This window comes from Ranitomeya variabilis, chromosome 6 (genome assembly GCF_051348905.1).
Source record: "Ranitomeya variabilis isolate aRanVar5 chromosome 6, aRanVar5.hap1, whole genome shotgun sequence".
NCBI lineage: Eukaryota > Metazoa > Chordata > Amphibia > Anura > Dendrobatidae > Ranitomeya > Ranitomeya variabilis.
Window position 1 is genome coordinate 60,642,275 of NC_135237.1, and position 15,036 is coordinate 60,657,310.

At 37.9% G+C, this 15,036-nt stretch overlaps 1 protein-coding gene across 1 annotated transcript in view; it reads left to right on the forward strand.

The window, feature by feature from the left end:
- The first annotated feature begins 6,450 nt into the window (after nt 1-6,450).
- The window catches only part of ADARB2 (adenosine deaminase RNA specific B2 (inactive)), an 897,867-nt gene continuing 889,281 nt past the window's right edge, over nt 6,451-15,036 (forward strand). The window contains exon 1 of the mRNA XM_077268554.1: nt 6,451-7,113. Coding sequence (XP_077124669.1) covers nt 7,017-7,113 — 97 coding nt within the window. The 5' untranslated portion in view covers nt 6,451-7,016. The remainder of the gene's footprint in view (nt 7,114-15,036) is intronic.

Sequence of the window (15,036 nt, forward strand, 5' to 3'; positions counted from 1 at the left end):
AAGCAACACTGTGGGGGTGTGGAGTGAATACTTTTGCAAGCCACTGTATGACTCATAATGTGTTCGGGCTGGCGGAACGTACCAAATAATTATTAAGATGGAATAAGGTGTGTTCGCAGCCCGAGGTCCCACCGTGCAGAGATGATACCTGCTGCTCGGTAATGGCGGACAGTAGATGGCGGTATAATGAGGTCACACCCAGGTTAGCTTCACCCAGTATGAAGGAAGCAAACCGCCTTCAGTGCCGCTATACCGCAGTGGAAATGCAAGTATAGAGTCACAGAACTCTGCCCCAAGACGCGAGGTTAGAGTCCCTCTAGATCACTTGTGCTCGGCACCGGATCTGCGGTGCCAGGGAAAATCTAACTAAAAGATTTACCACACTAAGTGCGTGCAGCGCCGCTCTGGTGGACGCCTCTAACCACCCTAACTAGGGCTAGGAAAGTGCACTAATTGCGCAAGGTGCCGCACTGGCGGTTGCTGCTGGTAGACGCAGTATTATCATGCTCCTATGTGGGGTAGCACTGTCTGGCGCTAGATTGCTCCATTATTCGCGACCATTCAACAACACTAGGTAGAGGTATGATTAGGAGCATTTACCAGAACAAGCATACATCCACACACACGATAACAGGTTTATACTAGCGCATGGCCATGCGGCCATGCAAACCTTTTATAGCAGAAGCTCTCCAGCTCACCTTCCTAGTGGTCCAATAGGAGCTGCTACAGGACCTGAGCATGTGACCCCCGACCTCCAATGAGAGGTCGTCCCTAGGGCATGCTCATAAGAAGAAAAGCAGGACTTAGTCCCTGGAGCACCTGATCAGTACTGGTTACAATGGCTGAGCCTGGAAGGGCAGCAGTAACCAGCTGCACAGTATCAGCTTGAGCCAGATGCTGGGACTGATGTCTCCACTGCAGCTGGAGGAGAATGGGAGACCGCAGCGGAGATGGTTCGAGATTCCCCCTGTGCAACGGCGGGAACTCGACACCTAACATAATACCATTTGCTATGAGAAAAACATCTGGCCCTTATATTAAATGCTGATATAGTGTCTGCCATTTCTACCTCTTGCGGTAGGACGTTTCACGACCTGACTGCTCTAACTGTGAAGAATCCTTTCCTATATAGATGAAAGAATAGCCTTTCCTCCACACGTAATGAATGTTCCCTGTTCCTCTGTATGGTCTTCGGAAAGCATAAGCCATGTGCCAGTCCTTTGTATCGACCACACAGGTATTTATACATACAAATGAGATCGTCTCTGACTGGCTGTCTTTTTCTAAGCTAAAAGAATGTCACCATATAATACCATTATACCAGTAGATACAATTAGACCCATCATCTAGCCCCTTAAAAAGAATGTATCATCAAAAAATAAATCTGTTTTTTGTGCCAAACGTTTTTTGTTTTTTACAATTTAGCAATGTTTTTTTTTATTTTGCTTATTACATAATGACCACTGGACTAACCTCAGGAAGTTTGTTGAAATTCACATGTACATTAGCAGCAACAGACTGAATCAGGTCAGCTGTGACATTACGCATTGTGAATGAGTGATCCTGTGTTATCAGCTTTGTATAGCGGCATTACCTATTATTATGATTCTGCCTCTGTAGATAATGAACCTGCTGAAAACTCTTAGGCCATGTTCACACTTTGCGGGTTTTACCACGGATCCGCGGTGATTTTGATGCTGCGGGTTTACATGTAAACCCTATGGAAACCGCAATCTGCTGTGCACATGCTGTCACTTCTTTGTGCAGAATCGCTGCGATTCTGCACACATAGGAATGCATTGATCCGCTAACTTTCCGCATGGGGCTGTGCCCACGATGCGGGAAGTAAGCGGATCATGTGCAGATGGTACCCGGGGTGGAGGAGAGGAGACTCTCCTCCAGGCCCTGGGAACCATATTAGTGTAAAAAAAAAAGAATAAAAATAAAAAATAATGATATACTCACCTCTCAGCGCTGCACGCGGCCGTTCGGTCGCAGGGTTGCTGTGCGAGCAGGACCTACGGTGAAGTCGCAGTCACATGACCTTGACGTCACGGTCACATGACCGTGACATCACGAAGGTCCTTCTCGCACAGCATCTTTGGAACCGGACCGCCGTGTGCAGTGCCGAGGAGATCAGGACGTCAGAGGGTGAGTATATAACCATTTTTTATTATTTTTAACATTACTATTGATGCTGCATATTGCTGCATATGCAGCATCAATAGTATACAGTAGGAGTAAACCTGCAGCGGAAACCGCAAAACAAACCGCGATAAATCTGCAGGGATAACCGCAGCGGTTTTGCCCTGCAGATTTATCAAATCCGCTGTGGGATAAACCCGCAGAGGACCCCGCAAAGTGTGCACATAGCCTTATTGAGTGTAAAGAAAATAGCCCCAGTGATCAGTGTGAAAATTGTGAAAAAATGTGAAAATTGCTATTTTTTTTTCTCCTTTATAATATATATTATAATATATCGCAATATGAAAACATATAAATGTATGTTAAATATATGTAACCCAAAAACCTGAAGAATAAGTCATTTTTCAGACACATTCCCTTTAACATACTTAGTGATGCTGTATAAAAAGCATTGGAGTCACACTGTGTATCATATTTGACAACAGCTCTGAACATTTGGGGTATCCAGAGAACAGAAAAATTTAGAACTATAGATACAGTATTTTATTCCTTTTTTTTATTAGGTCAAATTTTGCTTTGATCTGCCATTGACTCTTAATAAGCGGTAACTGGCCACTGACATCCATGTAAGGAAAAGTAATTAATATACGACTGATAGATTTCCTGACGTGGCAAAACATGTGTCATGATGATGACAGCCTACAATCTGCAATAATGTAGAAAATGTAACCGCAAACACAGGGCACAACGCTTTAACACCACCCAGTGAGAGAATTCATACGAACACTGTGTGATTGCTGATTTTTTTTTTTATTTATGACCGGAGATTTTAGGCTTACCTCTCAGCAATGGAGTTTTCTTTACGGTGAAAACTGATTTGATTCTGATTCCTTTTATATAGACTGCAAAAAAAAAATCTTATGGATAATTCAGAATAAAGACCTCTGGGTATGAATGGGTTAAGCTTTACTTGTATGTCAATCATGATTTATTGCATCTGTAGATGAAGCAGAGCTGACTATGTAATTCGGTATTGTTAACACCGATACCGTGATTTGATTTTTATGTTTTTCTGTGCTACTAAATGTAAAAAAAGGCGGCATTATATTAACTGCAGAAATTATTCCACTTTGCACCTAGTCCAGTTATACTGCAAATTGCGACATCTGTGAACCTATTAAATTGCAAAATGATGTAATTTAGCATCATCACGACGAGCAGATACACAACTTTACCATCACCTAGATATGCTAGATAAGTAGCCAGACAGACGTCCATAGATACAGGGGCGGACATGTGATTGCTGCAACCGGTGTGGCCGCACAGGCGCCCAATTGATAAAGGAGCCTATTTCCACCTCCAAAATAGGTCAAATTGTGCATTATGAAGAGCAATCGGTCTGTAAGGCTATGTGCACATGATGCATTTTTGATGCATTTTTATGGCTTTTTTTAAGAGCGTAAATGGTCCAAAAAGGCAATGGAATACTTATGCAAGGTAATTCAATGACAATCCTGAAGTGTTGTGCACATGATCAGTAAATTTCCGCCCGTATTTACAGCATTTTGTTTTCTGCAGCATGTCAACTCTTTTTGCGGATCTGCAGCTTTTTTGACTCATTGACTTCAACTGAGTCAGTCAAATCTGCAGCAAAAACGCAGGTGTAAAAAGGTTTGCGTATTTGCTGCTTATTTGCTGCAGATTTGCTGCCACAACGCTGCTAATTGTCAAAGGAAATGATGTCAGAAGGATAAAGAGTGTGTGGGCTGAGAATATGTGTGTGTCTCTGTGTGTGGGCGGAGAATATGTGTGTGTGTCTCTGTGTGTGGGCGGAGAATATGTGTGTGTGTCTCTGTGTGTGGGCGGAGAATATGTGTGTGTCTCTGTGTGTGGGCGGAGAATATGTGTGTGTGTCTCTGTGTGTGGGCGGAGAATATGTGTGTGTGTCTCTGTGTGTGGGCGGAGAATATGTGTGTGTGTCTCTGTGTGTGGGCGGAGAATATGTGTGTGTGTCTGTCTCTGTTTTTCTGTCTGTGTATATGTACCGATGCGACGAACATCCCATAGTGATTGTATTTAGGCATCGTCTGATGGGACTACTACTCCCATCCAGCTACGTCTTTTGCCACATATAACAGAGACAGCATGAGCCGATGATGGGAGAATAGTCTCATCAACCGGCGCCTGAGTTCAATTGTAAACAAAAATCAATACATTTACATAATTACATATAAAATACATAATCATTGAACGCCTAATCCCCGATGCCCGTGTCTCCTGCAAACAATCAAAAATAATAAATCAACATATACTCACCTTTCTGCCAAAGTCCATTTAATACCGAGTGTCACATGGCGATCTCATGTGTAGAACAGTCACATCTTCATCGCTCTACCCAGCCTCCGGGAATACACTGACAGGAGGTGATCGCTCCCACAGTGTACCAGTGAGCCGCCATGAGAGTTCACCAGCTGATCAGCTCTGGTGCTCTCACTTACAGCACCGCCGCGTGAGAAAGTTCTCACACAGCAGTAGTGCTGCAAGTGAGAGCATGGGAGCTGATGTACTCCGGTTAATTCTCATGGCAGCTCAGTGATACACTGTGGGAGCGATCACCTCTTGTCAGTGTATGGTCAGAGGCCGGGTAGAGTGGTTACATCTCCCGATGTGACTGTTCTACACATGAGATCACTGTGGGACACTTGGCATTAAGTGGAATACGTCAGACAGGATAGTATTATATGTTGGCTTATTATTTTTTGATTGTTTGCAGGAGAGGAATGTGTCGGGGATTAGGCGTTCATTAAGTATGGTAAATTATCTGTGTGATTATTTCAAATAAAGGACTTAATTCTGTGTGTCTGTGTTTTTATACAATATCACTATGGGGTTAGTAATGGATAGGTGTCTTATAGACGCCTTTCCATTATTAACCTGTGGGCTTGATGTCACCTGACAATACAAAGGTGACATCAACCCCACAAATATGAACCCCACTTACCACCGCTAGAGAGCTTTGTTACAGCATACGTAGGTTAATTATGTAAATGCTGTGTGTGACTTTATTTAACTCTTTATGTGCCATTTTATTAATGAGGGTATCTGGTTGACACCTGTTCATTACTAAACGTCGGGCTTTGTATTACAAATATATGAACATGATATGTAATGACATTATGGTCTTCAATGGAGAATGAAAAAGAAGAGGTTGAACAAGAAAATTACATCACAATTCTTTTTTTTTAAATAATAGATCTTTATTTAGCTCTATGGATTTAAATAAATGCATGAAAAAACGAATGCAAAAACGCATCAAAAACGCATAAAAAGTGCATGTATTTTCCACTGCGTTTTTCTGCCGAGAGATGCAGAAAACTTGCAGAAACTTATGCAAGCAAATACGCAACATGCACACATACCCTTAAGGTCCTATGCACTGTTCTTGCACAGGGGCCGTTTTCAGTCTGCATCCGCAAGTGCATAAATATAAAGATTATAGCCATGGCCAGAATTATTTTAAAATGTATAGAATATCAAAAGTATTGACACCTTGCTGTAATGATCTTTCCACAGAAATATCAAACCAATAATAGCTGAATATCAATAGTTTTCTTTAATGTATTTCGATATTAACTCGCATGAGACCTGTTACGATCGTAGAGACATTTACGTCGATTGTGACTTAATAGTTCATAAGAATTTTTTAGATAAATATTTTAAAAGTCATTTTTATTTATAAATATTTTCTACAAATATTTGTATGATTTTACACTTTTGCAGAACAGGTTGAGGATATCAATCATCAGTATTAGATAATTAAACATGTTGTAATCACAGGGTTTTTACCCAATGCATCCTATAAACAATATACAAACTTAATATAACAAAGTACACAAGCAAACTTTGTAAATATGTAAGAAAGTGCATAAAGGAGCGAGTGTATAATCTTGTATCTCCCACCTACTGCAGAAAGACAAAGCTTCAGCTTCCATTCAGTCTATATGATTCACACACTTCATCAGTGATCTGCACTTGTCTTTTTCTTCTCCTCTCTATATATATAATCATACACTTTGTCTAGGATCTCAGCTCCCTTTCCATGGAAACTGACACGATCTACGATACTCCGTGCAAAATCAAATACTATACTTTTATTCCTTCCGGAGAACTAACTAGTTAATAAAAAAAGAGGAAAAAACTCTTTGCCCTGGGAACTAGTTAGGAGCAGGGTCCACAAACATAATGTTCTGCCCATGTGGCTCCATGCGAAAGGCAGAGATGCTTTTATAGCCTGCATTCTTTAAGATGCCCCCTAGGCTTCTTCCAGATAAACTGGCAGTATGTTCCTAGCCCCTACAGTGCAGCTTCTCGCTCTTCTTCCTCTTCTTTTCATATCAGGTCCTAAGCATATCCATCAGCCCAAATGGGAGCTGAATTTGCAAGCTGACAAGGGGGGATACAGAGAGAGAGAGAGGGGCTGATGATGGTATGATGTCAGAGCCAAGAGACAGTTCTGATTGGATCTAATTAGACTTTCCTAGAGCAAATAGACAGGCTCCCTGCATGATTGGCTTCAAAGTAGCTTGTGCCAAACGACTAGCAGAGGTGCAAAAAGTAGATTCAGAGCATTTGCAGCCCCTGCTAAGAGGAAGACAGCCTTCTACTGAGAGCTGATCCAGCAGCTTTACTAGCAGCATGCAAAGAAGATAAAAGACACTTAACACAGCTAATAGCAAGTGACTACATGCCAGAACCAAATCCAGCAGGATACATCAGGGGTATATATACCAAGCAAGCACTGAAATCCCATTAGCAGAGGCAAATTGGTGACTATTCTACAAATATTGCACTCAGCTGCACTCCATCCATCCATGGCTTCAGTTCTGGGCAGCAGCAGGACCTCAGCCTGTCCAAGTAGTCAACTCAAATTCAAGTCTAAGAGGAGAAGAAGGAGACCTAAGAGGAAAGGTAAGATCCAGCATCTCATTCCTGTGTGTGGACATCATTATTATTGCACAGTACCTGATCAGAGGATCTGTGGCTGCTTCTTCCTAGGGTGATTTGTAGAGATCAATGTCCTACCGCTCCTTCTTCAGCAGCCCCTCATTTCCTTCCCCAATGAGAATCATTAGCATGTCTGCAGCTTTGTTTCCTCTTGTCACAGACATTTAGCACATGATCCCTGCCAGTTGTTAACGGCAGCGAGTCTAAGGATAGAAATGTCTCATGTTTTCAGAGAGTAACTGCAGCAGCAGAAGTCTCCGAGCAGCAATGTACAGGAGTTTTGCATGTTTTTGTTTTTTTCTAAGCTTTTTGACTTATTTGAACTGTTGGACGTTATGGAAGGTATGGAAGAAGTTGGCAGAGATTGTTGGGATTTAAAAGGGTTAATAAAGTTCAGACGCGAGAGTCCAACTCCTAGATTGAAAAGTGAAGAATTGTTTTGTAGCATCACAAGTTGGAGACCTAGAAAACAGATCTGTGTAGGAATTGAATGAAGAAGATGCAATGTACGTAATAACGATACAAATAAGAGATTGAAATTTAAAACATAAGAAATAAATATGTAGAATAAGAGATTCTGGGCTTCAGCCTTGAGGCCCGAAGCAGGTGGATAAGTCTCCATGGGTAGTATCGTTAAAGGGTAAAGATTACAAGATATAGACTACCCCTTGATATATTTGAGAACTTGCGAAAATTTATAATTTAGCACTTTTGTCTGATCCATTGCCATTCTATTTTCAATCGGAGCATGCGTCTGAAAATTAAACCTACCTCATCTACAGCAAAGAAGTGATAAAAACTCAAAAATTCTCAACTTTTGTAAACTTTCCTGTGTTCTAATCGAAGGATCAAGCACCCAACAAGTCTAATGATAGGAGGTATCAAAAATGGAAAATAGTAAATTGCATCATTCAGTGTATTATGGAATTGACCACTATTCCGCTCAGTCTATTAGGTGACCTTTTCTAACAAAGTCAACGTTTACTCCGGTCCCTCACAACTTCATTCCGAGATAATCTGATTCCAAAATGATAAATAATTTACTTCTGCTAGCATGATTTGATTGTTTTTTTTGTTTTTCACACCAATTAGCTGTTTTGTTTGTTTCCACGCCAACAATAAACCCAGACAGCTTAAAAGGTAGAGCATACCGACTCTTCCTTTCCAAGTATTGAGATTTTATAAAAGGAGGTAAAAAAAAAATAGAAAAAATATTTACTCGATTAAAAAAAGAGAATAAATTGAAATACGACCAGTTATTAAAAAAATAAAGATAGTAATGCTGAATAAACATTAATTTAAAAAAATATATTATGTTGCATAAAATAATTTTAGCCGTGAATGAGAGGGGTTGTTGATAAATGACCTTGATGATTTTGATAACCTTTAACGGATGGTGATTTTGAGAATGACCAATATTGGAAAGCTTGAAGCTTATAGAGGTCTTTCCCATTCGTCGTACATTTCCCAATTAATTGAAATGCTTCCACCTATTAGCGAAACCAGGTGTAAACATTGTTCTGTAGGTAAGATGAATACCTTTCCTACATTACACACAGTATATTGTACACACAGCCTCACATTTATGATTTTTTTTTTAACTGAGTATACTAATTAAAAAGTCATAGCCTTGGGGAAATTATACATTTAATTGAATCTTATATCAGGTTATATATGACTTCTATACTGTCTGAAAAAATAAATAAATAAATAAAAACGTCAAACCACCAAATCAATTGAGCCATACTTAAGAAAAAAAAATTAGAGTAAAATAAAAAAACTAGAATGTTTTATTTTTCTCTTTTCTTTATGAAGTACAGTCTTTTTATTTTTTAGATTTGTTTTTTATATATTCTTATGTAGGTTCTTCCCAGTTGTCAATAATTTATTTTAAACTTTTATACATATATTTATTTTATCTTCTAGTAAGTGTGTAGATATGTGACAACCTGAAGATGAAAAATTATAAAAAAAATTCTTCTCGTTATATATATGTATATATATATACAGTATATATATATATATATATATATATATATGAAGAATTTCTCATCTTTAGATATTGGAATTCAAATTTTCAATGTGTGAACTATAATTCTTGGTAATTATGCCACTTCCTGGTATCACTTTCGTGTATTCATAACATTCTCTAGGAAACCCATATGTTTCTAAATGAAATTCAAAGGAAGACGTTCATCACTCCGAGGTTTGCAGATCTAACTTTAAATATCCTTTAGAATGTCAACATCTGCATGTGGTGTGATCCTTGTCAGGGCTGTCACTATCTTAGCCAGTACCGGGACTTGACAGCTCTAACAATAAAAATATGCTTATAATATTACGAGCATTGTTCTTTCACTGCTGTCCCTGCTGTGTCTTATCAGGTTTTTTTCTACCCTCTAATTTTAGTTTTTACAGAAGAGTGATCGCTGTCATCTGTGGGGTTCATGGCGTCACAGCTGTAGCACAGAAGTGCTGCCTTCATACAGTGGTGCTAGGCCTAAGTTATACCATAAACTAATAGTAGGACTGTGCCTTATTTTGGGGAAACAGTGATGTCGAAATTACTGGACCAATAATTTAGCATGAAAATCCGAAATAATAATAATATTCATTTGTGTTGTCTATACTTGTATTGTATATTGGTTTATTTCTCTGGAAATTTTGGATAATAATACAGTATAGTCCCATAAGTAAAAGCATGGATAGTTGTAAATGTAGTATTCATGTAGAAATGTAACTAGGACAACATCTATGATATCTATCTATCTATCTATCTATCTATATACTTATCTTTTTATATATCTGTCTACGGCCATTGTTAGAGGGGTAAATGTGCCAAAAACAAATAGTCACTAAAAGGCTACTTAACCATGGCAAATAGAAACAGGGCTAGAGTAGCCAACTTGCCTTGTACGAAAACAAAACATAGTTACAGTCTTGTAGCAATTGATCCATCCATCTATCTATCTATTATATATCTATCTATTATCTATTTATCTATCTCATATCTATCTATATATCTATCTATCTATTATCTATCGATCTATCTATCATCTCAAAGAATGGAGGCAGCACATAAATCTCAAAAATTCCAAATAAAGTGGATTTTTATTTACCCCAAAATGGCAACGTTTCGATCCATATGTAGATCTTTCTCCAGCATTGCTTAAGAAAGGTCCATATATGGACCAAAACGTTGACATTATGAGCTATTAAAATCCACTTTATTTGGAATTTTATGGTGTGCTGCCTCCATTCTTTGATCTATTTGGAGGATTGGTCTTTGCCTGGGGGCTTGGCACCTTTCTTTTCTGCTTTTTCTGCTGGTTCTGCACCTACATTTTTCATTTCTTTCTATCTATCTATCTATCTATCTATCTATCTATCTTTCTATTATCTAACTAAATCTTTATTATATATCTAATATAGTTCTATCTCATATCTATCTATCATCTATTATCTGTCTACCTATCTATCTATTAATTTATCTAATGTTCCGCTACTATAGCTAATGCATTTTAAGAACCCATCCTTTGTCATTTCCATCTCCCCCCCAAAAAGTGCCAATGTTCGAACAAAAGAATAAAACAATGCAGATTTACTGCTATATGTATAGCCCATTACCCTGGTTTGTTATTTATTTGTTGTATTCTTTTTGCTTGTCACCATACTAAGCCTTTCTCTGCATACACCTGTATGTACATGCAGTGTTGTAAATCTAATCATTGGCTTATAATGAAGTGTGGTAGCGCACTATGATCTAGAGCTGTAGATAATCAAGGGGATGAACAAGCCAGTGATTGACACGACTTCTCATTGGCTGCTAGGTGCAATGTCAGACGTCCTTTATCACAAAATCAATAGCGTGATACAGAATTGACTTCCATCGGACTGGTCAGTATTTAGCTTGTAGCCAGTCCGGCATGTTAATCAGCTAAGGTCGTTACTTAGGTTACTAAAGAGCAGATCCATTTTGCCTAATGAAGCTTTTGTGTGGCCTTCAGAACTATCTGAAGCCGCCTACATCAACAAAAATAATATATTTGCTCTACAAATTTATGTTTACCCTAACAAAATATATAAGAAAAATCATCACAAGCCAGATACACTGCGAAGAATATGTTCATAAGTATGAGGCTGCTTCCATAAGCATTGACATTTCCATGCTATTGACAGCTGTATATTACATCTTCTATATCAACATTTTTGTTTTAAGAGAATATTATTTTGCCAACAGAAATTTGACAGCTGATGAAGCACATTGCATTGACATATGGTATGCTAATGACAAATCCAATATTTTTTTAGTCAACTTTTAATACCTTTACTATGTATAGAGAATTAATCTGCTTATATACCTGAATAAAGCTCACTATATGCAGGGTTTAGAATTTTGGGACCAGATATTTACTAACTTTATTATCATTTATTATCACTTTATTATGTATATTACTATTATTATAAAGTCTATTGAGTTTTGTACACATTGTTTTGACTGTTGTTTGGATTTTTTTTATATATTTCTAGTTAGTGTTAGTTTTTCTTATGCATACAGGCATTTTAAAGTCTGTAGCGAACTACTAAATGCACTGTATACAAATCATTTTTTTATTGAGTTTTTATGTTCAGTTTTGAGTGTTGAGTATTTTTCTCATAACGCAGCATGGCCTACTAATGTCCTTTTTAATTTTTCTTTATAGCACTTTAAAAATGACAGAAAAAAAGAAAAACACTGCATAGAATAACGCATACCATTTTTATAAGAAGTTTAAAAGTAAAATTTCTGAAAAAATCCTTAATATTGTTTTATGAGAGGACAGATCCCATTGGTCAGTTTAGAAATTTGCTTAACTTTTTGAACTTGCTATAAACTAATTTTTGGCTCCTGGAGTGATACAACTGATTTTTAGTGTTTAATAGTATTTTGTTCATTTCTAATTGCTATTGTGAAACTGTGTCTTTTTTATTTTATATTTTGTAATATTTTTTCTTTTCTACTTTTCCATGTTGTTATCATGTTTGATGCTGTAAAACATAAAAGTTTGATTAAAGCGAAATAGAAAGATTGATTAAAAAATATTGCATCAATGGAGATATTACATTTAAGTAATATTGCAAAAACACTGAAATTCAACAGATCTAATAAAAAAAAGAACCCGACTGGTAATAAACCTGTGTACTTGGAGAAAATCCCCAATGACAGCAAACATAGCTGCCTGCAGACGGCACTCTTCTAGACTTTACAGGGCTGCATAAGGTGCTAATTGCTTAAAATAAATCCCTATGGTTTCGAGGAAAAAATGTTTTCAATTACATAATGTAACATGAGCCAAGAAACGTCTGTACTGGAATTGTGGTAACTTGGTAGAAAGACAAAAATGTGATCTGTCGAAGAAGCCAGTGAAAGAAAGATGCTCTTTTCAGCATATAAGCTTAGCTTGATACTAAAAGGAAATGTAATGCTTGTTAAGCTAATCTCTTGATTAGAGGATATGTACCAGATAGGTTCCTGGGCACACCTTGTGTTGGCAGGAGGTCATGTGTTAATTAAAATGATGACTGAGAACAAAGGTCATTGCTTAACGTGAACTGTTCGGGGCACGGACATGAATATACTTGGTCATGGCATAAACATTCCTAATATTCCATTACCATTCAAATTATTTCCCATTGCCACTAATAAATAAGAAAACGTTCCAAAATCATATAAGGTTACATACATAAAATCAGAGTTTTTGTCCTTGATACTGAAAATTTCCCTTGTGGTTTTGGCATGATTTTATAACTTTCAGCTTCACACAATGGAATTGGGTAATTAATGAGCTCCAGTAATCTTCATGAAACCCTATCGTGATTCAAGATGTGTTGAGGCCACATTGGTATCTTTATGATATTGGGTCAAAAGAGATGAAAGGATTCAGATATTCTACTCTCCATCTATAAAGAACATGTAGAAGTCAACCATTGAAATCACAAGTCGTATGATGGGTCAGGTCTAGTGATGAGCGAGTATGCTCGTTACTCGAGTTTTCCGAGCATGTTCGGGTGTTTTCCGAGTATTTTGGGCGTGTTCGTAGATTATGTTAGTGTCCCCACAGCTGCATGACTGGCGGCTTCTAGACAACCTGAACACATGCAGGGATTGCCTGTTTGTTAGGGAATCCCCACATACATTCAGGTTGTCTAACAGCTGCAAATCATGCAGCTGCGAGGACTCAAACATAATCTACGAGCATGCCCAAGATACTCGAAGAGCACCCGAGCATGCTCTGAAAACTCGAGTAATGAGCACACTCGCTCATCAGTAGTCAGGTCTAATAGAGTATTTGTGTGTCTTTAGAAATAGACCCTAGAGACAAGTGTTTGGTTGGTTCCAAAAACAGCTCCAAATCAGGTTGTCTTCTGCTGGACCTTTATGGCCCATGATTCTGTCAGAGCCTGGATACAGAGACCCCTTGGTTGGGATAGTCTATCCCAGTACTGATGCTGTATATTTTAATGATGTCTAAACGCCATATGTCATTTTCTCAAAAAAAAAAAAAACAACTCATGTAATAAAATAAAGCAGCAAAGTCCAAAGCAAATATCAAATTCCATTTTCCAACAAGTTAAATAATATTTGCATTGATCCGAGAAGTCGCTATAGATAAACCACTGCAATTGTTGGAAAAACATTTTTAAACTTCCGTAGTTTAGGGCCAGTAAAGAATATTATTCTCTTTGCGCCAACATCCTACAAGTTATTTTTTTTACTCTTTTCTATTTTTACTCACATCCTATTATTATTACAATTTCAGACTGTCAGCGCTTTCTCGTTGATTCAGGTGCATTGCACAAGACACATTTTCATTTTTAGCAAAGGTTGCAGGCTATACATAATATTAAAAATGTTAATAACATTAGATAGGAGACACAGATGTTGTACATTACCCACCCTTTGTAGTACTATATATGCTGCGCTCATATCCTACGGTTGAGAAATTAATTTGTATTTTGATATTTGTTCTGATTTGGGGCTTTTTATGGTGTACATGACTGTAATGCTATTTCTTTGTACATCTATCAGATTTATAGAAGATTCCCACATATAAAAATCACTGAAATTTCTCCACGCCCTTCTCTAGCTAGTTCTACTAGTTAGGCTATGGTCAGAGAAAAGTTACCAATCTTGCACAGGTTGTATCCACGAATAGTTAGTCCATGGGGTTCACCATGTGTTCGTATAGACAGGACCAAATGCTCAGTACCATTGAAACTAGCACTGTTTCATCCTAAAGGAGACATGCTATGATGCATTCTAGTGTGTTTTACAATGTTGGACACTTGTATAGAACGGTAACTGAAAATAGATGTGTCTGAACAAAGTCTTATATAGTGAATTATATGTTGCCTAGATCTGTAATAGCCCCTTTGTGTGCCAATCCAGAATCCTGTTTAAAGACCAAATGAGCTAGAAGTTAAATGAAACTTTGGGTTGTTTTTCTGGATTATATTTTTAGGCGAAGCATTTACTATCTGTTTCTATGGTCAGAGTTACTAAGATCTGTAGATATTGCATACCTGTTCTTCAGGTTCTTTAGCCCAAAGAATCCAGGAGCTTGGTAAGATTCCATATGAAGTTGCATGGTGATTAAACCTTCTCAAACTTGCTGTATACTTTGCGGCTGGACTTATTGACTTCTGCTTATTTAGGCTTATGGAAATAATTTAACAGTGTCTTGTCTATTATGATTGATGGCATTTTATTCTCAGGGTTTTAAATGGGTTTTGCAGCTTCCAGAAATGGTGGCAGATCCGTAGAATTTGCCATGACTAGGTCTTCGGTGCTGATTTGACCAATGGGACCAAGAACAGGTCACAAGAACTGTCTCTTTGCAGTGTGTA